The sequence below is a fragment of the Pyricularia grisea genome (assembly GCF_004355905.1).
Source record: "Pyricularia grisea strain NI907 chromosome V map unlocalized Pyricularia_grisea_NI907_Scaffold_6, whole genome shotgun sequence".
Lineage (NCBI taxonomy): Eukaryota > Fungi > Ascomycota > Sordariomycetes > Magnaporthales > Pyriculariaceae > Pyricularia > Pyricularia grisea.
The window spans coordinates 3,456,852-3,470,936 of record NW_022156719.1 but is presented as its reverse complement, the minus strand read 5'-3'; the positions used below and the strand labels follow the sequence as shown (position 1 = coordinate 3,470,936).

Genomic DNA, 14,085 nt, shown 5'->3' with positions numbered 1-14,085 from the left:
TGTACGAGACACAAGATGGAACTAGACTGGAGGGTCCGGATGGCAACCTATGGTTATATATCAAACGGCACGTTCGATCGAGGCAACCCAAGATTTGGGTATCCAGAAATCCTGTATAATCCAAGGTGGGAATGGGGGCGAGACAAAGTAAGGTGGGATCGAAGTTGCAAGGGCTAGGGGAGGGTCGATCCAGGTGGGTGCGTGTTCCGAGGTGGTATTGTCCATTCGGAAAAGGTGGGCTGGGGGTGCGACGAGAGGTGTGTGGAATTGAGAAAGACAGAGAGGTGCGTAGAAAAATACATTCGATCAACCAGGTAAGGTATATTTCGTGACACGCGGTGATGAGGTATTTTAAGCCTTTCTACGGGCTGATCAAGGACAGGAGTAGGTTGCTGAGTTTTGCAACCACGTATGTACCGTTAAATATAAATAAATAAAAAAAGATGCTCTGCCGCAGTACACAAGAGAAAAAAAAAAGAGAAGAAAAATGGAATACAGGGAACTAGCTACCAGCGATGTTACTACAAAAAGATTACTCGGGTCGACAAGGTATTTGACAAGACATTGGCAAAACTTGATACCAAGTGAGAAGAGACCTGGGTCTTCTCGCCGATGTCAAAGAAGCTCGCTTGTGGTGGGGGCACAAAGTAGCATACACACACAGACAAAGAGGGCAAATGTAGTCAAAGTATCAGGATGGAGACCAATCGATGTCAGAGAGCACAGCCCGGTCCGTGAGCGCACGAAGTCGTTGCTGTACTTTGACCGTTTGTTCATGTCAGTGAGTGCCGCATTGGTGTCACTGTCAAAGCTCAAGCTTGCCCATGTCAGGGATCAGGGGCCCTTGAAAATGGACGAGGTTTTGGGGGTGGAAGAGGAGGGCATGGCTGGCATGGATGCAGATGGGATGGTTAGCCAAGCATAAACGAGAGCAAGCCCCACGAAATGTCAAAACTCTCGCTCCCCAAATGGTTTGGCTGTAATAAAATACTTAACATATTGAAAAATAATAATAATAAAGAGTTCCACACCAAGTTCAATTAACCCAGAGGCGAGTTTTAAGAATACGTTCCAGCGAACATCGTCTGATGCCGTCCTCGGTGGAATGATGTGGGTTGCACACAACTAGCTACCATGGGTGGGCAAGTAATGGGTATTTAAAATGCATTTGATGTTTTGTGTACCTGAACTGACTTGACCTGGACTGACGTGATTGTGTCCTGACTTGGCCTGGTCTGGCCCGGCCTCGACGGCTTAAACGACCTGTCATGGTTGCATGCTTCTTCTTCAAGCGTGGCCTGCATATCCGGTGGGTGTGTCTGTGTGTCTGGGTGTGGTGTATGATTTTTATTCGGGCAGAATCTTGGTACTTCCGTTAGCGGCGCATAGATTCTGATGCACCAATAGGCCACTGGCTGCGCATGTATTTGAACCAACCCTCGAATCCCAGGTTGGGGTGTGAGTGGACTGGAACGCAAGCCATGGGAAACTTGTTTAGTGTGGAATTCGCTAGCTAAGGCGGGTTTGGTTTGTGGTGGTTGCTTGTAGCCATGTTACTATGGTTCTCTTTTTTTTTTTTTTTTTTTTTTTTTTTTCAGTTGCAGAAGCCAAGGTGGGATTTGCGTCGCGAGGGGCCAGCCGGACGAGACCAACTCGGCACACTTCTCCTTATGTGCAAGGTCCAATTGAAAGGCCACGGTTTGCGTGAAAGCATGGATGCAAGACATATCGATCCTCGCTTCTACTGCACAGACATAAAAGTCCGAATATCGAAGTTTTTTTTCTCTTTTTTTCTCAATTAACAGGCTGGAGGCCAGGCAACTTGTTTATTTTTATTTTGCCCCTGCCCCGCATATCCTTATTGTAGCAGCACCTGGGCGTGTGTGCTCGCTGGGCGTGTCATTAAGTTTTCTTTGCCCTTTTTCTCCTATTCTTTTTTCTTAAAACATGTCAATGCCACTCGAATGTGTTTGGAGCGGCGGGGTCACTGTAACTCCTCCCCGAGCTTTTGGACTGCCGTCGCTGGTCTGGTGTCACTCCTACAAAACCATATGGTACGAATACTAGGGTCTCGGTTTGCCTGTGGGGCAACATCTCCAGGGCATCTTGGTACTTTTTTTCAACATTCTATCAAATCACGCAATATAAATAACTTCCAGCACACCGGTTGAATCGCTTCCATTGTTGAGATACGGAGTAATTTGGCTTGAATTCATGCTCTTTTATTCGAATGTGGAAACATTTTGTCTTCTATCCTGTTCCCACCTCCACTGTGCGTTTTCTTTTCTTTTTTTTGTGTGCGTGATGTGTCAGTGTGTAAATCGCAAAGAAAAAAAAAACCTCTTTTTGGCAGTGTTTCGCAGGGGACAGGGGAAACAAAATTTTACATCAACACGTAGCATTACCTACAATGTACCCTCACTCGACACGCAAGCGGCATCTGTACTATAAACTATAAGGTGATGGGATCTTCGTGGGGTGCAATCCAAGCAAGGTTGCAAGCGATTGAAGATCATGGACATTATGTTAAGATTACAAATACGCCACAAGCGAGCAACAACGACTGTGATCCACGCCCAGTCGGTCGGTTCACAATTTTCTTGTTCACCCTACGAGATAAAGTTGGAACTGCCTATTTAACCATGCTTTTTTTTTCTTTTGCTTTATTCTGGGTACGACTCGAGCCCTGTTCCTCGGAGAATAATTGAGAGACCGCGTAATCAACCCAAGTTCTTGCTCAAGGAGGTGTGTATGACTTTTGATGTTATGCGCAATAAGCCTACCCAAACCAATTGACTTTGCTTTTCTTCAGATGTAGAGGCCAGTGATATGTGTTGATGAGGCACCTTAGGCGCCTATATGAGGGTCCCCATGAGAGTCATCAACGCTCATTATTTTTTATGTCGATTTTTCTGGATGTATATGGATTGTGTTGTCGTTATTATCACAACGCCTTCATACTACTCAAAAGTACTGCGTGCCCGGTTCCCTTGAGAGAAAAACATACTTTCTTTGTGACACGCCTCTAGTGGGTCGTCAAGGAGAGAGCAGATATCCATGTATCATGTCACGGAACATGGTCCTACGTAGGATTGCAGGGAACGGCAATTTGTTGTCAATAGTAACGAAAGTACGTACCTGAGTACCTACTGAAGATAAGCTATATTCATGGCACTAGTCTATTCACAGCTTCTTTACCATTGTATGTGTCAAACCAACAAAGTCAACTTGTAGTTGCCGGTTGTGTGAGAGAGCCACATATCAAGCTATTCTCATACATACCCGATATTTTCTCAGCAAGATGCTCGGGGCCCAAGCGTAATATTGGTGTTGGCCGATATTTCTAAGAACGCGCCGTGCCTAGGATCTGACTCTCCTAGGTCCGTGGTTTGCTATAAAGTGTCTAGATTGAGTATGAGTAGGGTCAGTAGCGTAGCACTTTGTACCCAAGCCCAACCCCACAAGTTTCCACCTCGCTCTATCATGGAACAGGTGCTCTCCTGCAGCATTCTTTTTTTATTGCTTGTCTGTCGACGATGGAACCCGCAACAAACCGACCCCCCATTTTTTTTGACAACAGCGGGCTGCCATCTTAATGTTTCGCAAAATTTGTCTTGTTGCAAATGCGAGATTGCGCACGTTCAAGCGGGGAAAAGAAAAAGAAAAAGAAAAAGAGAGACAGAAAGAAAGAAAAGAGAGAAATCGTCCAAAAAAAAATTCTGCCACGGCCACATGGCAAGCACGAAACGTCGATGCAGCGGCTCTTGGACTCTGCATGACATGATGTCGCCCTTTCTTTAAGCCCGCATTCCGCAATGCAAAACAGTTGAGAACTAAAAGCATGCAGGGACCGCAGATGCACATGCCCGTAATCGCCGTTTGATATTGGCACTTTTTTTTCAAACAACATCGGCATCAATAAGCAAAATGCTAGCAACATGGGGGTGATGGGCAATCCCTTGACTACCACGTACAGAATTGTAACAAAGGAGGGGGTCGTGGAAAAAAAGATTTTTTTTTTTAAAAAAAATTGCAACAGTACCCATAGTAAAGCTTCAGCCTTGCACCTTCAGCAAGATACGGTACCCCGTACCTAGATTTCGGTCCACTAAATTCCCAGCAAACGAAGTAGCGACAGCAGTCAACCAGAGTTGATTTACTTGGCAACCGGCATCGTCTCAATTCCAGTTCCTTGATCCATGATCACTAAAAGGAAAAGGTGGGGCCACAAGTCTTGGAAAGGACCGAGCTTACTGTGTAGAGAAGTTGGGTAGGTGGGGTTTTTTTGTCCTTGTTAGGCTGTCACATTGTTACAGAGGTCCCGAGCTGGGCGAGATGCTTGACAACCTAGCGAAAGCAAGGAAAGGAATAACCAAAACTCTGTCATTATTGTTAAATTAATTGCATTTTCTACAATAAAGATCAAGTTCGCGAATTGGGCAATCTTGAGAACACATGTATGGTATGCAATTGTTAACTACCTGAAGATAAGTAGGTACCTAACTACCTATACAACGGACAACCCCGTCTTAATGTGACAAATCTGATCCTCATGCTTGCCGAGGAGGCCGAGCTTCATGCTATCGCAAACCATAAAGGGGGAGTCGTCTTATTGTCACTCTGGTCAATGTGTGATAGATCTACAGCATAAGTCGCTTGTTGCACGCGTCGATCTTATCACGGATGGGCAACCAGAGCCGCCTGCGCCAGAAATATGCCAGATAGGTAAGGTACGTACCGCACTTGGACGGGGCCATTTGTGTAGGTCTACTAATCAAGGTAGTAGATGAACAGCCCCAAGAAGAAATGGGTTGGACAAGACTCACCGGTCAAGAAGATATATCTGTTAGGTATAGCCAATGATGCTCTTACTTCTCAGGTAGCCATCGTTTAACCCCGACGGGCAAACTTACCCGCGATCAAGTAATGCGGTCTTGGCAGTGGATCGGGGCCTTCCTCTTTACATAGTAAAATTCGGGTAATATGTGACAACTGGTAGGCGAACCTGGCTTTTCCTTTCCATGGGTACGGTCAATCATCTGGTACTAGTCTAGCTAGGTATGCAAGTCACAAAAGAGTCCACTCCATCACCCCACAGTCTCACCATCGTCGACGCCCCGACCTGTGGGTGGAGTTAGTAGGGACAGAAAAAGAAATCTCCCAAAAAGGCTGGCCAGACCGGCAAGCGGTTGACAGAATTAAAGACACCAAAACATTTACTACAGTCAAATCATATAACATGCGGATTGAAGAAGAAGAAAAAAGTGAATACGATATAAAGCTGTTTAGAGCATACTATAACTGCTTCTATAAACTAGTGCTTGCTGTTTTGGTCAAGTAATAATCTGCAGAAGTTGCTGAGTGTAAAGTGTTGTTCCTGATGTTTATATGGGTTGGTTACCAAATCTAGCGTGAATTTAACTTTGTCAACCTCTTGACCGGTTGATTACCAGATTACCTAGGTATGGAAAGCACGACGTGTGACGTTTCTGTGGTACCGGCGGAGCCCTTGTCATACAAAAAGAAAGGGGGGGAAATACCAACCTACCTATCTACCTACCTAGTTCTAGTCATTTACATACAATACCGACGTAATTACTGCGTTGCTACAATATCATCACCCCACTATGGTTGGAAAGTCCGGGTTTCACGATTTGTATGGCCCCCAAAAATACAGAAAGAAAAAAATTGGTAATTCTTTTGGGGAGCAAACACGCCCCTTACTTTTGCATATAGGCAGGCCTAGACTTGGCAAAACCAAGAACGGTCAGAAAGAGAGACATGAAAACATCGCATGATTTTGCTTGCTGCTTCCCAATCCCGTCCTATAACGGTGCACCAATTCGAGGGCGAGGCCTTTTTTTTTAAGGGTACATTTCTATATTATGATGAACAGGCGCTACTCATAAGTCCCCTCCTTCTCAGATGGTAGCGAAATGTAGGTGGTCGAGCCCCTCTTGATGGGAACATTGCATGTGATATTGCGTATCTCAGCCAGGACCAAACCAAAATAAAATAATAACAATGATAATATAACATAAAAAAAAGATTAAATATAAAATAGAAAAAGAGTCACGAACACGAATTTTAATCTTCTCTTACCCCCTTTTGACACAAGCGGAACGTTCCGTCCACCTAGCTTCTTGGCGGTAGGGGTTCACTTCAGGTGGCAGCGCTTCCCGAGAGAGAAAAACAACGCCAGGACAATTTCTGACGCCATTTTGTTTTTGTTTTTCGGGGGGCGGGGGCAAGAACCAGAAAAATCTTCAAAAAAATAAACAAAGGGTCGGGGTTCGAAAGAAGAAGAAAAAAAGGGGGGTGATATAAATGCATCACGACATAGACGGCGTCAGGATTCAAAGCCCTGGACGGATTTCACACAAAATCCCCCTTTACTCACTGAAGGCTTACGCAGTACGGTACATAGGTAGCTTATTATGTAAACTTGGCGACGGGTTGTTCTGCCCTGGGCCCGAGATGGCTGAAATCCGAATGGCGGACAGGACAGAAAAAAAAAGAAGAAAAAAAAACTAGGAGAGGGATGGATTATGGACGGGCGTCACAGGTGGAGGTTCTGGGCGGAGGTGTGATCTCGCCATACCTGGTTTGTCTTTTTCATGCAAACCAAGCATGCCTGAAAATATTATGAGCAACAAACCCTTTAGCGAGAGCTTCTGCTTTCTACCCCCTGTTCACAAAGCGGGGACACTTTGCCTTCGCCAAACCAGCACAAACATATGTTGGTCCTTTTGTACGGAGAAGGTGGTAACAAATGCGTACGAAGACAAGGTCACAGAATGCAAAAAAAAAAAAAAAAAAAAAAAAAAAAAAAAAAAAAAAAGAGAGAGAAGACGACAAGGCCTTTACTGTGTGTGATCAGCAAGGGTTCTATGACACCACAATCATATTCAGCATTAATGTGAGCCTCTTGGAAAAAGTCGTACCATGCTCCGTCCTCTCGGCGGGTTGTCTCGGGATATGGTTCACAAGGTTCAAATCTCCGAAAAGCCTACAGTATGAGGTTTGTATTGTATCCAACGGCTTTATATTGCCGTTTCTCCACACTCGGTCATTGAATTCCCTCAGGTCTACTCTTCGAGATTGTACACAGCTCTCACAATCGCCCACGCCCATGCAGCCGCCGCGTCAACACTCTTGAGGTCTCGCAGCCAGTCAAGGTACAAGCCAACCGTCTCGCTCGCTTCCAGCTCAAAGCTCTCTCCACATAAGGTGCTGCGTATCCTGGACAACATCGGTGTGTTCTGGCTGAGATGCAGCAGGATCAATATCCCCAGCATGTTTTGCGTCCAGAAGAACAGGCAAGGGATCAGCCTCTTGTGCGCACACGTTGGCGACATGGATATGGGCCACTTTAGGCAGGCCCTGAGGCACTCGGCCGCGCCCTCGGCCTCCTCTCCTGACATATGCTCCGGGTTGACGAGAGCCTTGTAGACGTATGGGCGGTGAATTACAAGCTTGATGTAGTAATACCTCGACCGCAGCACTGCAGTCATGATGTCGAGGTTGTATGGGTATGTGACCGGCGCTACATCAAGATCGGTGGTAAACATGAAGCCCGAAGATGAGCTACTCAGAGCCGGCGGGGGTATGTCGAGAGATGCACTGGCGAACACTGACGACCTGTGGACTTCAGAGTAGAGGGAGGGATTGGGAAACTCGCCCGGCTGTGTCTCTCGCCAGCGGAGCGGAGCTGGAAGCATTGTTCGCCAGTGATCAACCTGGCTGACTAGATTCTTTACAGCCAAGGTGAAGCCATCTGGATCGAGAGCGCCAGTGGAATAGCGAGAAGCAAAGTGGCCTATGTTATACCCTGTTAGATCAAGTCGACCTCCAATAGCCTGAAGTAGTTGGAGGGCAAGGCAAGTGACTTTGTATTTAAAACACTCACCGTTATTGAGCACTGCATGGGCTTCTAAAGCCAGCCTTCGCATTGCTACGGCAGACACAAAATGGTCCTGTGCCAGGGTCGTTCCCATGATATCATCGTGAGAGAGCAAACTACTGAACACCGGAGGGCCGACAATATCCTCCAGTTGCTCCAGTATACCACGGGGGAGCCCCAGTTCAATATCAAAATAGCTATTTAGAGTCAGCGAAATAATTTCGTTCGGAATATAATACTGAAAATTCCACCTGCCTTTCCATTATCTTGCAGTGCCAAAAGCATCGCTTGGTCATATCTGTGCGTGCAGATGAAGTCTCCATGGTCCTCCTGCCAGGATTCCGTCAGATTATTAGCCAGCAAATAGAAGCAGTGATTAAAGAATATCAACCCACCCAAGCACCAGTGCTTGACAAGTCAGGGCGGAAGACATTGTCATGCGCCAAAACTCCTATGTTCTCTCATTTTAGTATCTCTCAACCTCCGAGATTGACAAATGGGAGGCTTACCGTGTGACTGAAGCAGGCTTCGCAATACAACCTGTCGGTAGTTGTTAGTCCCAGTCCACTGTTTCACTCCAACTCCGAAGCGATACCCATATCAGAGACAATACTCCGTTCTTACCCAGCTAGAGCAAACGCTTGCGCAGTTTCGAGTGACGAATCGGCCATGGTGAAGCCCATGCGCCGCCGCGCCTCGTTGTATAATGCCAGGCCGGGTGGATTCCTAAGTGTACCGCCCTTGACGCCACTGGGGCGGGTGTTGTACACAGTGACGGGTGCACCATGGTCACCTGCGATGGAAAGTTCTCCCAAAGCAAACACAATCAATGCCAAGGTTGACTTGACTATGCTGTCCAGACCATCACTGCAAAGTGGACCCAAAATGTCGCTCAAAAAGGTATTTCGCTCTAATAAGGGATGGCAGTGATTGAAGGTATCAAAGTATGCATTCGAGAGTATCTGCATGGAGGTGCTCGTCAGTGGGATACCGCCAAACCCCGAGATGTTTGGATTGGGCATAGACGTGGTCGAGTCAATCGTGGTAACAGGTCCAACTGGTTCGGACGGCAGGTAGTCTGACTTGTTGATGCCCAAAATAATGTTGATTCCCTCTTGTTCAAGATTGGCAGCGTTGATCTCTGGCATCCTTGCGCTGACACTGTTAAGCAGCTGTTGAATTATAGGCCAGCCAAGCATCTGATGAACTGAAGTAGCATACGCATGAGGCGGGCTGACACCTGTGATTATGCTGCCATCTTCAGAAGCATGGGCTCCCGTACCCGTCATAGGAGAGAGACTATCCTGAGGTATCGATACTTGAGTGACTACCGGGTGGTTTGTCACCATAGGTGCATGGAAAGGAGCCTGCTGCATGGTCAGGGTGTCAAACTTCTGCTCCAACCCCTTGATGCGTTCGAGTATTTCCACAAGGGTCTTGTCTTTTCTAACATGTTGAGGTCAGTTGGTTTGTTTACTCTTACTCGGTTTACTTTTGACGGCTGCCGGACGGAAAGAGATCATGGATGCTTCCTGCCGAGCCTTGTATGACGGCCCCTACTGACTTGGTGGGCTGAGGTTCACGATAATGACACTCGAGATTGAATTTCCGACATGTTGAGCATTTTGGACGCTGTTCGTCGCATTTCTGTTTTCTAGATCGACAATTTTCTGTATAGGCCAAGGCACGGAGGTATTAGTCAATGTCACGACATTGATAGGACACTCGAACACACATACCGCAGGCCTGTAGGCATGATTATAAAGGATGGCATGTCAGCCCTCTGGTCGTATCTCGTTCTGTTACTCTCGAAAGAGACTCTGGGTAGAGATGGAACGTGGCTAACCTGGGCTGCAATTGCTCCCCTTTCCCTCCGCTGGCCACTAGAGGGACCAGCGATGCTAGCCCTCGGACTGCCAGAGGTGTCCGACTCTGGCCTTTCGCTGCTCATCATATATCGTGTTATAAATGAGGCCTAAAAGTGGTGGTGTTGTTCTCGGCGCAAGGTCCATATGGTCGTGGATCAAGTGGCTTTAGTACTTGGGTTTACAGGGCCAAATAGTCGTCATCATAGAGCGTCCGGGATCGAGTTGTAAGGAAACATTGCATGGTCATCGGTTCAGCGATATCAATTGCGTAGTACCAAAAATACAAAGAGGGAAAAGGGAGGGGGGAAAATTAATACACAATATAAAACAAAAAGAATAAAAGTCGAACTTTCGAAAACGTGTATCTAGCATATTATGCTGAGGCCATTGCATGTTACAAGTGATGACCGAATTCTAACATCCATTTGCACTACGTCATGGGCATAACTGCAGTCTGGCGGGCCCGCAGCTCGTGGGAACGTCCGGCGAAATCAATCAATGCGGTTTAGATCAGGACCCTGGATTGAATGGTTGCCCAATGATCAAATCCCATCTGGCCTGTAGGTCCGCCAAGTTGGTATGCGAACCTGTCCACTGGGACAACAAGCCAGGGTCTTTGCCTCTCCATCAGGTATGGAGCATTTGAATCAGGGCATTCAGGCAGCTTTTTCTCCCGTCCTGGAGTGGCATTTATTGCGCGGAACTACCAGATCAGACGAGATCTTGCGGCCTCCACCAGCTTGGCGCGATGTTCAAAATGTGAGTTGTAACATCCCACACGTTAGCGGCACTCTTCTAAATGAAGCCTTTAGACGAGGAGCGAGCATGTAGTTGGTGGGAAAGCGATGAATAAAATCAAACAAAAAAAAAAACAAAAAAAAACACGTTAGATGTTATGGACGGGAAATTTCCTTCTCTGGTCAGAATTAGGTGCCGTGTCGAAGCGGGGCCAAAAAAGAGCCTTGCTTTGGTAGCATTAAATGACGACAGTTTGCGTGTTGGGGAACCTCAAGCTGCCCAGCGGGAATATTTGATGACCTTGGGTTGGGGCCTTTGCATTAGGTAACCATGGCCTGGTCTAGCCCCTAACTAGCACAGACCTTTTGGGTGCTTGTGGTATGTAAGGGTATGGGTACCATACCCAAAACTGACTCGCAACCTGAGGTGAGTGCCTTGGTGTGCACGGGCGGATATCAGACCCTAACCCTCACCTCACCACATACCACATACCCTTGCTGAGGTAAAGCTGCCCCAGTACAGCTCCGATGCAGCTTGAGGCAACGACAGCGTTACGTCTGCACACGGATCCATCCTAAAGCAATCACGACAACCACCGCAACGCCCTCCGCCATCAACACCAACTCAACTATTCAGCTACCGTTATTGCCATCGATACTCCAGAATCCAGACCATTCCCAGAACCATCGTAATCGCCGACAATGTCCACCGATCAAGAGCGCCAACATGCGCTTGACTCCTACAAGCAGAAACTGATCGAGTCGCGAGAGTGGGAGTCCAAACTGAAGAACCTGCGAATAGAGATCAAAGGCTTGCAAAAGGATTTCGACCAGACTGAGGAGAACATCAAGGCATTGCAGAGCGTGGGACAGATTATCGGCGAAGTCCTGAAGCAACTTGACGATGAGAGATGTGAGCTTGAACCAAACGCCCGTCACAGCCTCTGCGGGCCGCAAGCTTGCCCTGTATATTCAGCTGGTTGGATCATTGTACTAATCACCGACTTATCTACTCTGCAGTTATCGTCAAAGCATCTTCTGGTCCTAGATATGTTGTCGGTTGCAGGTCAAAGGTCGACAAGGACAAGCTGAAGCAAGGGACGCGAGTTGCGCTTGACATGACGACCCTCACCATAATGCGAATGCTCCCGCGCGAGGTCGACCCACTCGTCTACAACATGTCACTCGAAGATCCAGGCCAAGTCAGCTTTGCGGGTATTGGTGGTCTCAACGATCAGATCAGGGAGTTGAGAGAGGTTATTGAGCTCCCATTGAAGAACCCAGAACTATTCTTGAGGGTCGGCATCAAGCCACCAAAGGGTGTGCTTCTCTACGGACCCCCGGGAACCGGCAAGACGCTACTGGCGAGGGCTGTCGCGTCAAGCCTTGAGACGAATTTCTTGAAGGGTAAGCTGAAAATGGGGGCGTTGGATTGGTGCAATGTTGTTGGCAACAAGTCACGTTTGCTAACGGTTGATATCACTAGTTGTCTCGTCTGCCATCGTGGACAAATACATCGGAGAGTCAGCGCGTCTTATCCGCGAGATGTTTGGCTATGCCAAGGAGCATGAGCCTTGCATTATCTTCATGGATGAGATTGATGCTATTGGAGGCAGGCGTTTCTCTGAGGGCACTAGTGCCGACCGAGAGATTCAAAGAACGCTTATGGAACTCTTGAACCAACTGGATGGTTTCGACTACCTCGGCAAGACCAAGATCATTATGGCAACCAACCGTCCCGACACACTGGATCCGGCTCTACTCCGTGCAGGACGTCTGGACCGCAAGATTGAGATTGCTTTGCCCAATGAGATTGGGCGATTGGAGATTCTGAAGATCCATGCTTCAAGCGTGGTGATGGAGGGAGATATTGACTTTGAGAGTGTGGTTAAGATGAGTGATGGGCTAAATGGTGCCGATTTGAGGAACGTGGTGACTGAAGCGTACGTCTTTGAGTATCTCCCGGGCTTTGATGTCCACTACCCCTGTTACCACCGACTATTGACTAACCTGATGACTTTTTAATCTAGTGGCCTCTTTGCGATCAAGGACTACCGCGATGCTGTGAACCAGGACGACTTCAACAAGGCGGTGCGGAAGGTGGCCGAGTCCAAGAAGCTGGAGGGTAAACTGGAGTACCAAAAGCTCTAAACTAAAGTAGGACCGGCCGGGGAGCTTATGAGCCGCGCAGTAGGCACCCTGGGGTAGCATAGAGGGAGGATGAGTGGGGGCAGTACTAGGCTGAGGACAGTCGACACTGAAGCCTCACGATAGCCTCAAAGAGTTGCTCTATTTGTAATCTTGTACCATACCCAAACAGGAGCAGTTACGGCATACAGTAGAACGGCCGTCAAAATAGAAAGCCGCAGCGAAAGCAGACGTTCGATACTAGAGAATGCAACTAGGGTCCACCTTGTGGCCGGCCCCGACTTCGGTTATGCTCGAGCATATGTTCGTAAAGGTCAAGGCGGTCAAGCATAGTCTCTTGGAGGATGTAGTGGCTAGGGAGTGGTGTTGAGGTAGCAATATCTAAGTAAGCGATGACTTGACAGGCGACAAACTTGGCCAAGTCTTTAGCTAACGGTCGTACATACCTAGCTCAGCTACGCCCTTTAACGCGGAGGCCACCAATTGCCGACCGCTGTTGGTGGCTAGCGCTGTCGAACACGACGTTGCAGGCGGGGACTTTTTTGTTTGAGGGGAGGGGCCCTTCTCGGCTTGTGTGGACAAGGATCTCTTTTTTTTTTTTTTTTTTATCGTTTGAAGGCGATGATTGGGGACTCTTCCCTGTCAATCTTTTCCCCCTCCCAGAAACCGACCATTGCCATTGTTTGCCTCTTTCTCCGTGATGGTCGGCTCCAAGCCCTGCTATACATGGTTCACACTTGTTTGTTTGTGCGATCTGACCCCTGAATTTTGAGGCTGTGTAATCCACCTGCTCGGGTATTTGTATTTTACGTGAGGTTGAGCTTCAGGCTACTACCCTGTTGAGTGCGAGAATTGTCCAAAAGGGACTGGGCCAAGTTCCCGCCAACGTCATGACGATCGTCGTCTTGGTATCCGCCCAATGTTTACGTCCCTCCCTGTAAACAAAGAATCCGAAACAACACGGGAGGGAGTTTTGACTTTGTTATTTTTATTTTTATTCTATCTCTTAAGCTTCGTTTCCATGAGACAAGCAATGGTGATTGTTGAGGCATAAAACAGCGATACGGAATATTGGCATGCTATCGTGATGAATTGTCTTTTTTCGTATCACTCAAGCAGAAACCCCTCCAAAAAAGAATAAAAAAAGCAACATGGCCCAGGTTAACGACGAGGCATGGGCCAATGGTGCAATCCTCTTGGTCGGAAGGAAGTGGCTGCTGGGCTTTCGGCGGGATACGATGTGCATCCACTCGGGATCAGATTCAGCCACAGGGGTTGGGGTTAGCCAATTGACGCCTTCCCGGGCTCTTTTCGATCAAAGCTTAGATGCTACTTCGCCTACCTAGCTACCTTACCTAGCAGCAGCAAATTTTGTTGACGATGACGCTCAATGCCAAGGTGTCTGGTGTTTGTTGTGTTTTGTCTTTTA

At 47.6% G+C, this 14,085-nt stretch overlaps 3 protein-coding genes across 3 annotated transcripts; 1 reads left to right on the top strand and 2 right to left on the bottom strand.

Annotated features, from left to right (window-relative positions):
* Positions 1–4,919: 4,919 nt before the first annotated feature.
* Positions 4,920–5,039, bottom strand: PgNI_09018 (uncharacterized protein; the record flags this gene model as incomplete). The annotated part of the gene is made up of 1 exon (XM_031129008.1): positions 4,920–5,039. One exon carries the CDS (start codon positions 5,037–5,039, stop codon positions 4,920–4,922), a length of 120 nt encoding a protein of 39 aa, XP_030978656.1.
* A 2,049-nt stretch (positions 5,040–7,088) lies between these two features.
* On the bottom strand, positions 7,089–9,854 carry PgNI_09017 (uncharacterized protein; the record flags this gene model as incomplete). Its single annotated transcript, XM_031129007.1, has 5 exons — positions 7,089–7,819; positions 7,910–8,100; positions 8,528–9,344; positions 9,643–9,649; positions 9,750–9,854. The coding sequence occupies 5 exons, from the start codon at positions 9,852–9,854 to the stop codon at positions 7,089–7,091; spliced, it is 1,851 nt and encodes a 616-aa protein (XP_030978657.1).
* A 1,204-nt stretch (positions 9,855–11,058) lies between these two features.
* PgNI_09016 (uncharacterized protein) lies at positions 11,059–12,931 on the top strand. Its single transcript, XM_031129006.1, has 4 exons — positions 11,059–11,421; positions 11,529–11,915; positions 11,995–12,451; positions 12,539–12,931. Exons 1-4 carry the CDS (start codon positions 11,211–11,213, stop codon positions 12,657–12,659), a joined length of 1,176 nt encoding a protein of 391 aa, XP_030978465.1. The 5' UTR covers positions 11,059–11,210; the 3' UTR covers positions 12,660–12,931.
* Positions 12,932–14,085: the final 1,154 nt, after the last annotated feature.

Excerpts from the sequence above, each read along its gene's own strand:
- PgNI_09016 (XM_031129006.1), top strand. The coding sequence starts at position 11,211 with ATGTCCACCGATCAAGAGCGCCAACATGCGCTTGACTCCTACAAGCAG. Across the intron at positions 11,916-11,994 it reads TGAGACGAATTTCTTGAAGG|TTGTCTCGTCTGCCATCGTG; the intron begins GTAAGCTGAAAA and ends TGATATCACTAG. Across the intron at positions 12,452-12,538 it reads AGGAACGTGGTGACTGAAGC|TGGCCTCTTTGCGATCAAGG; the intron begins GTACGTCTTTGA and ends TTTTTAATCTAG.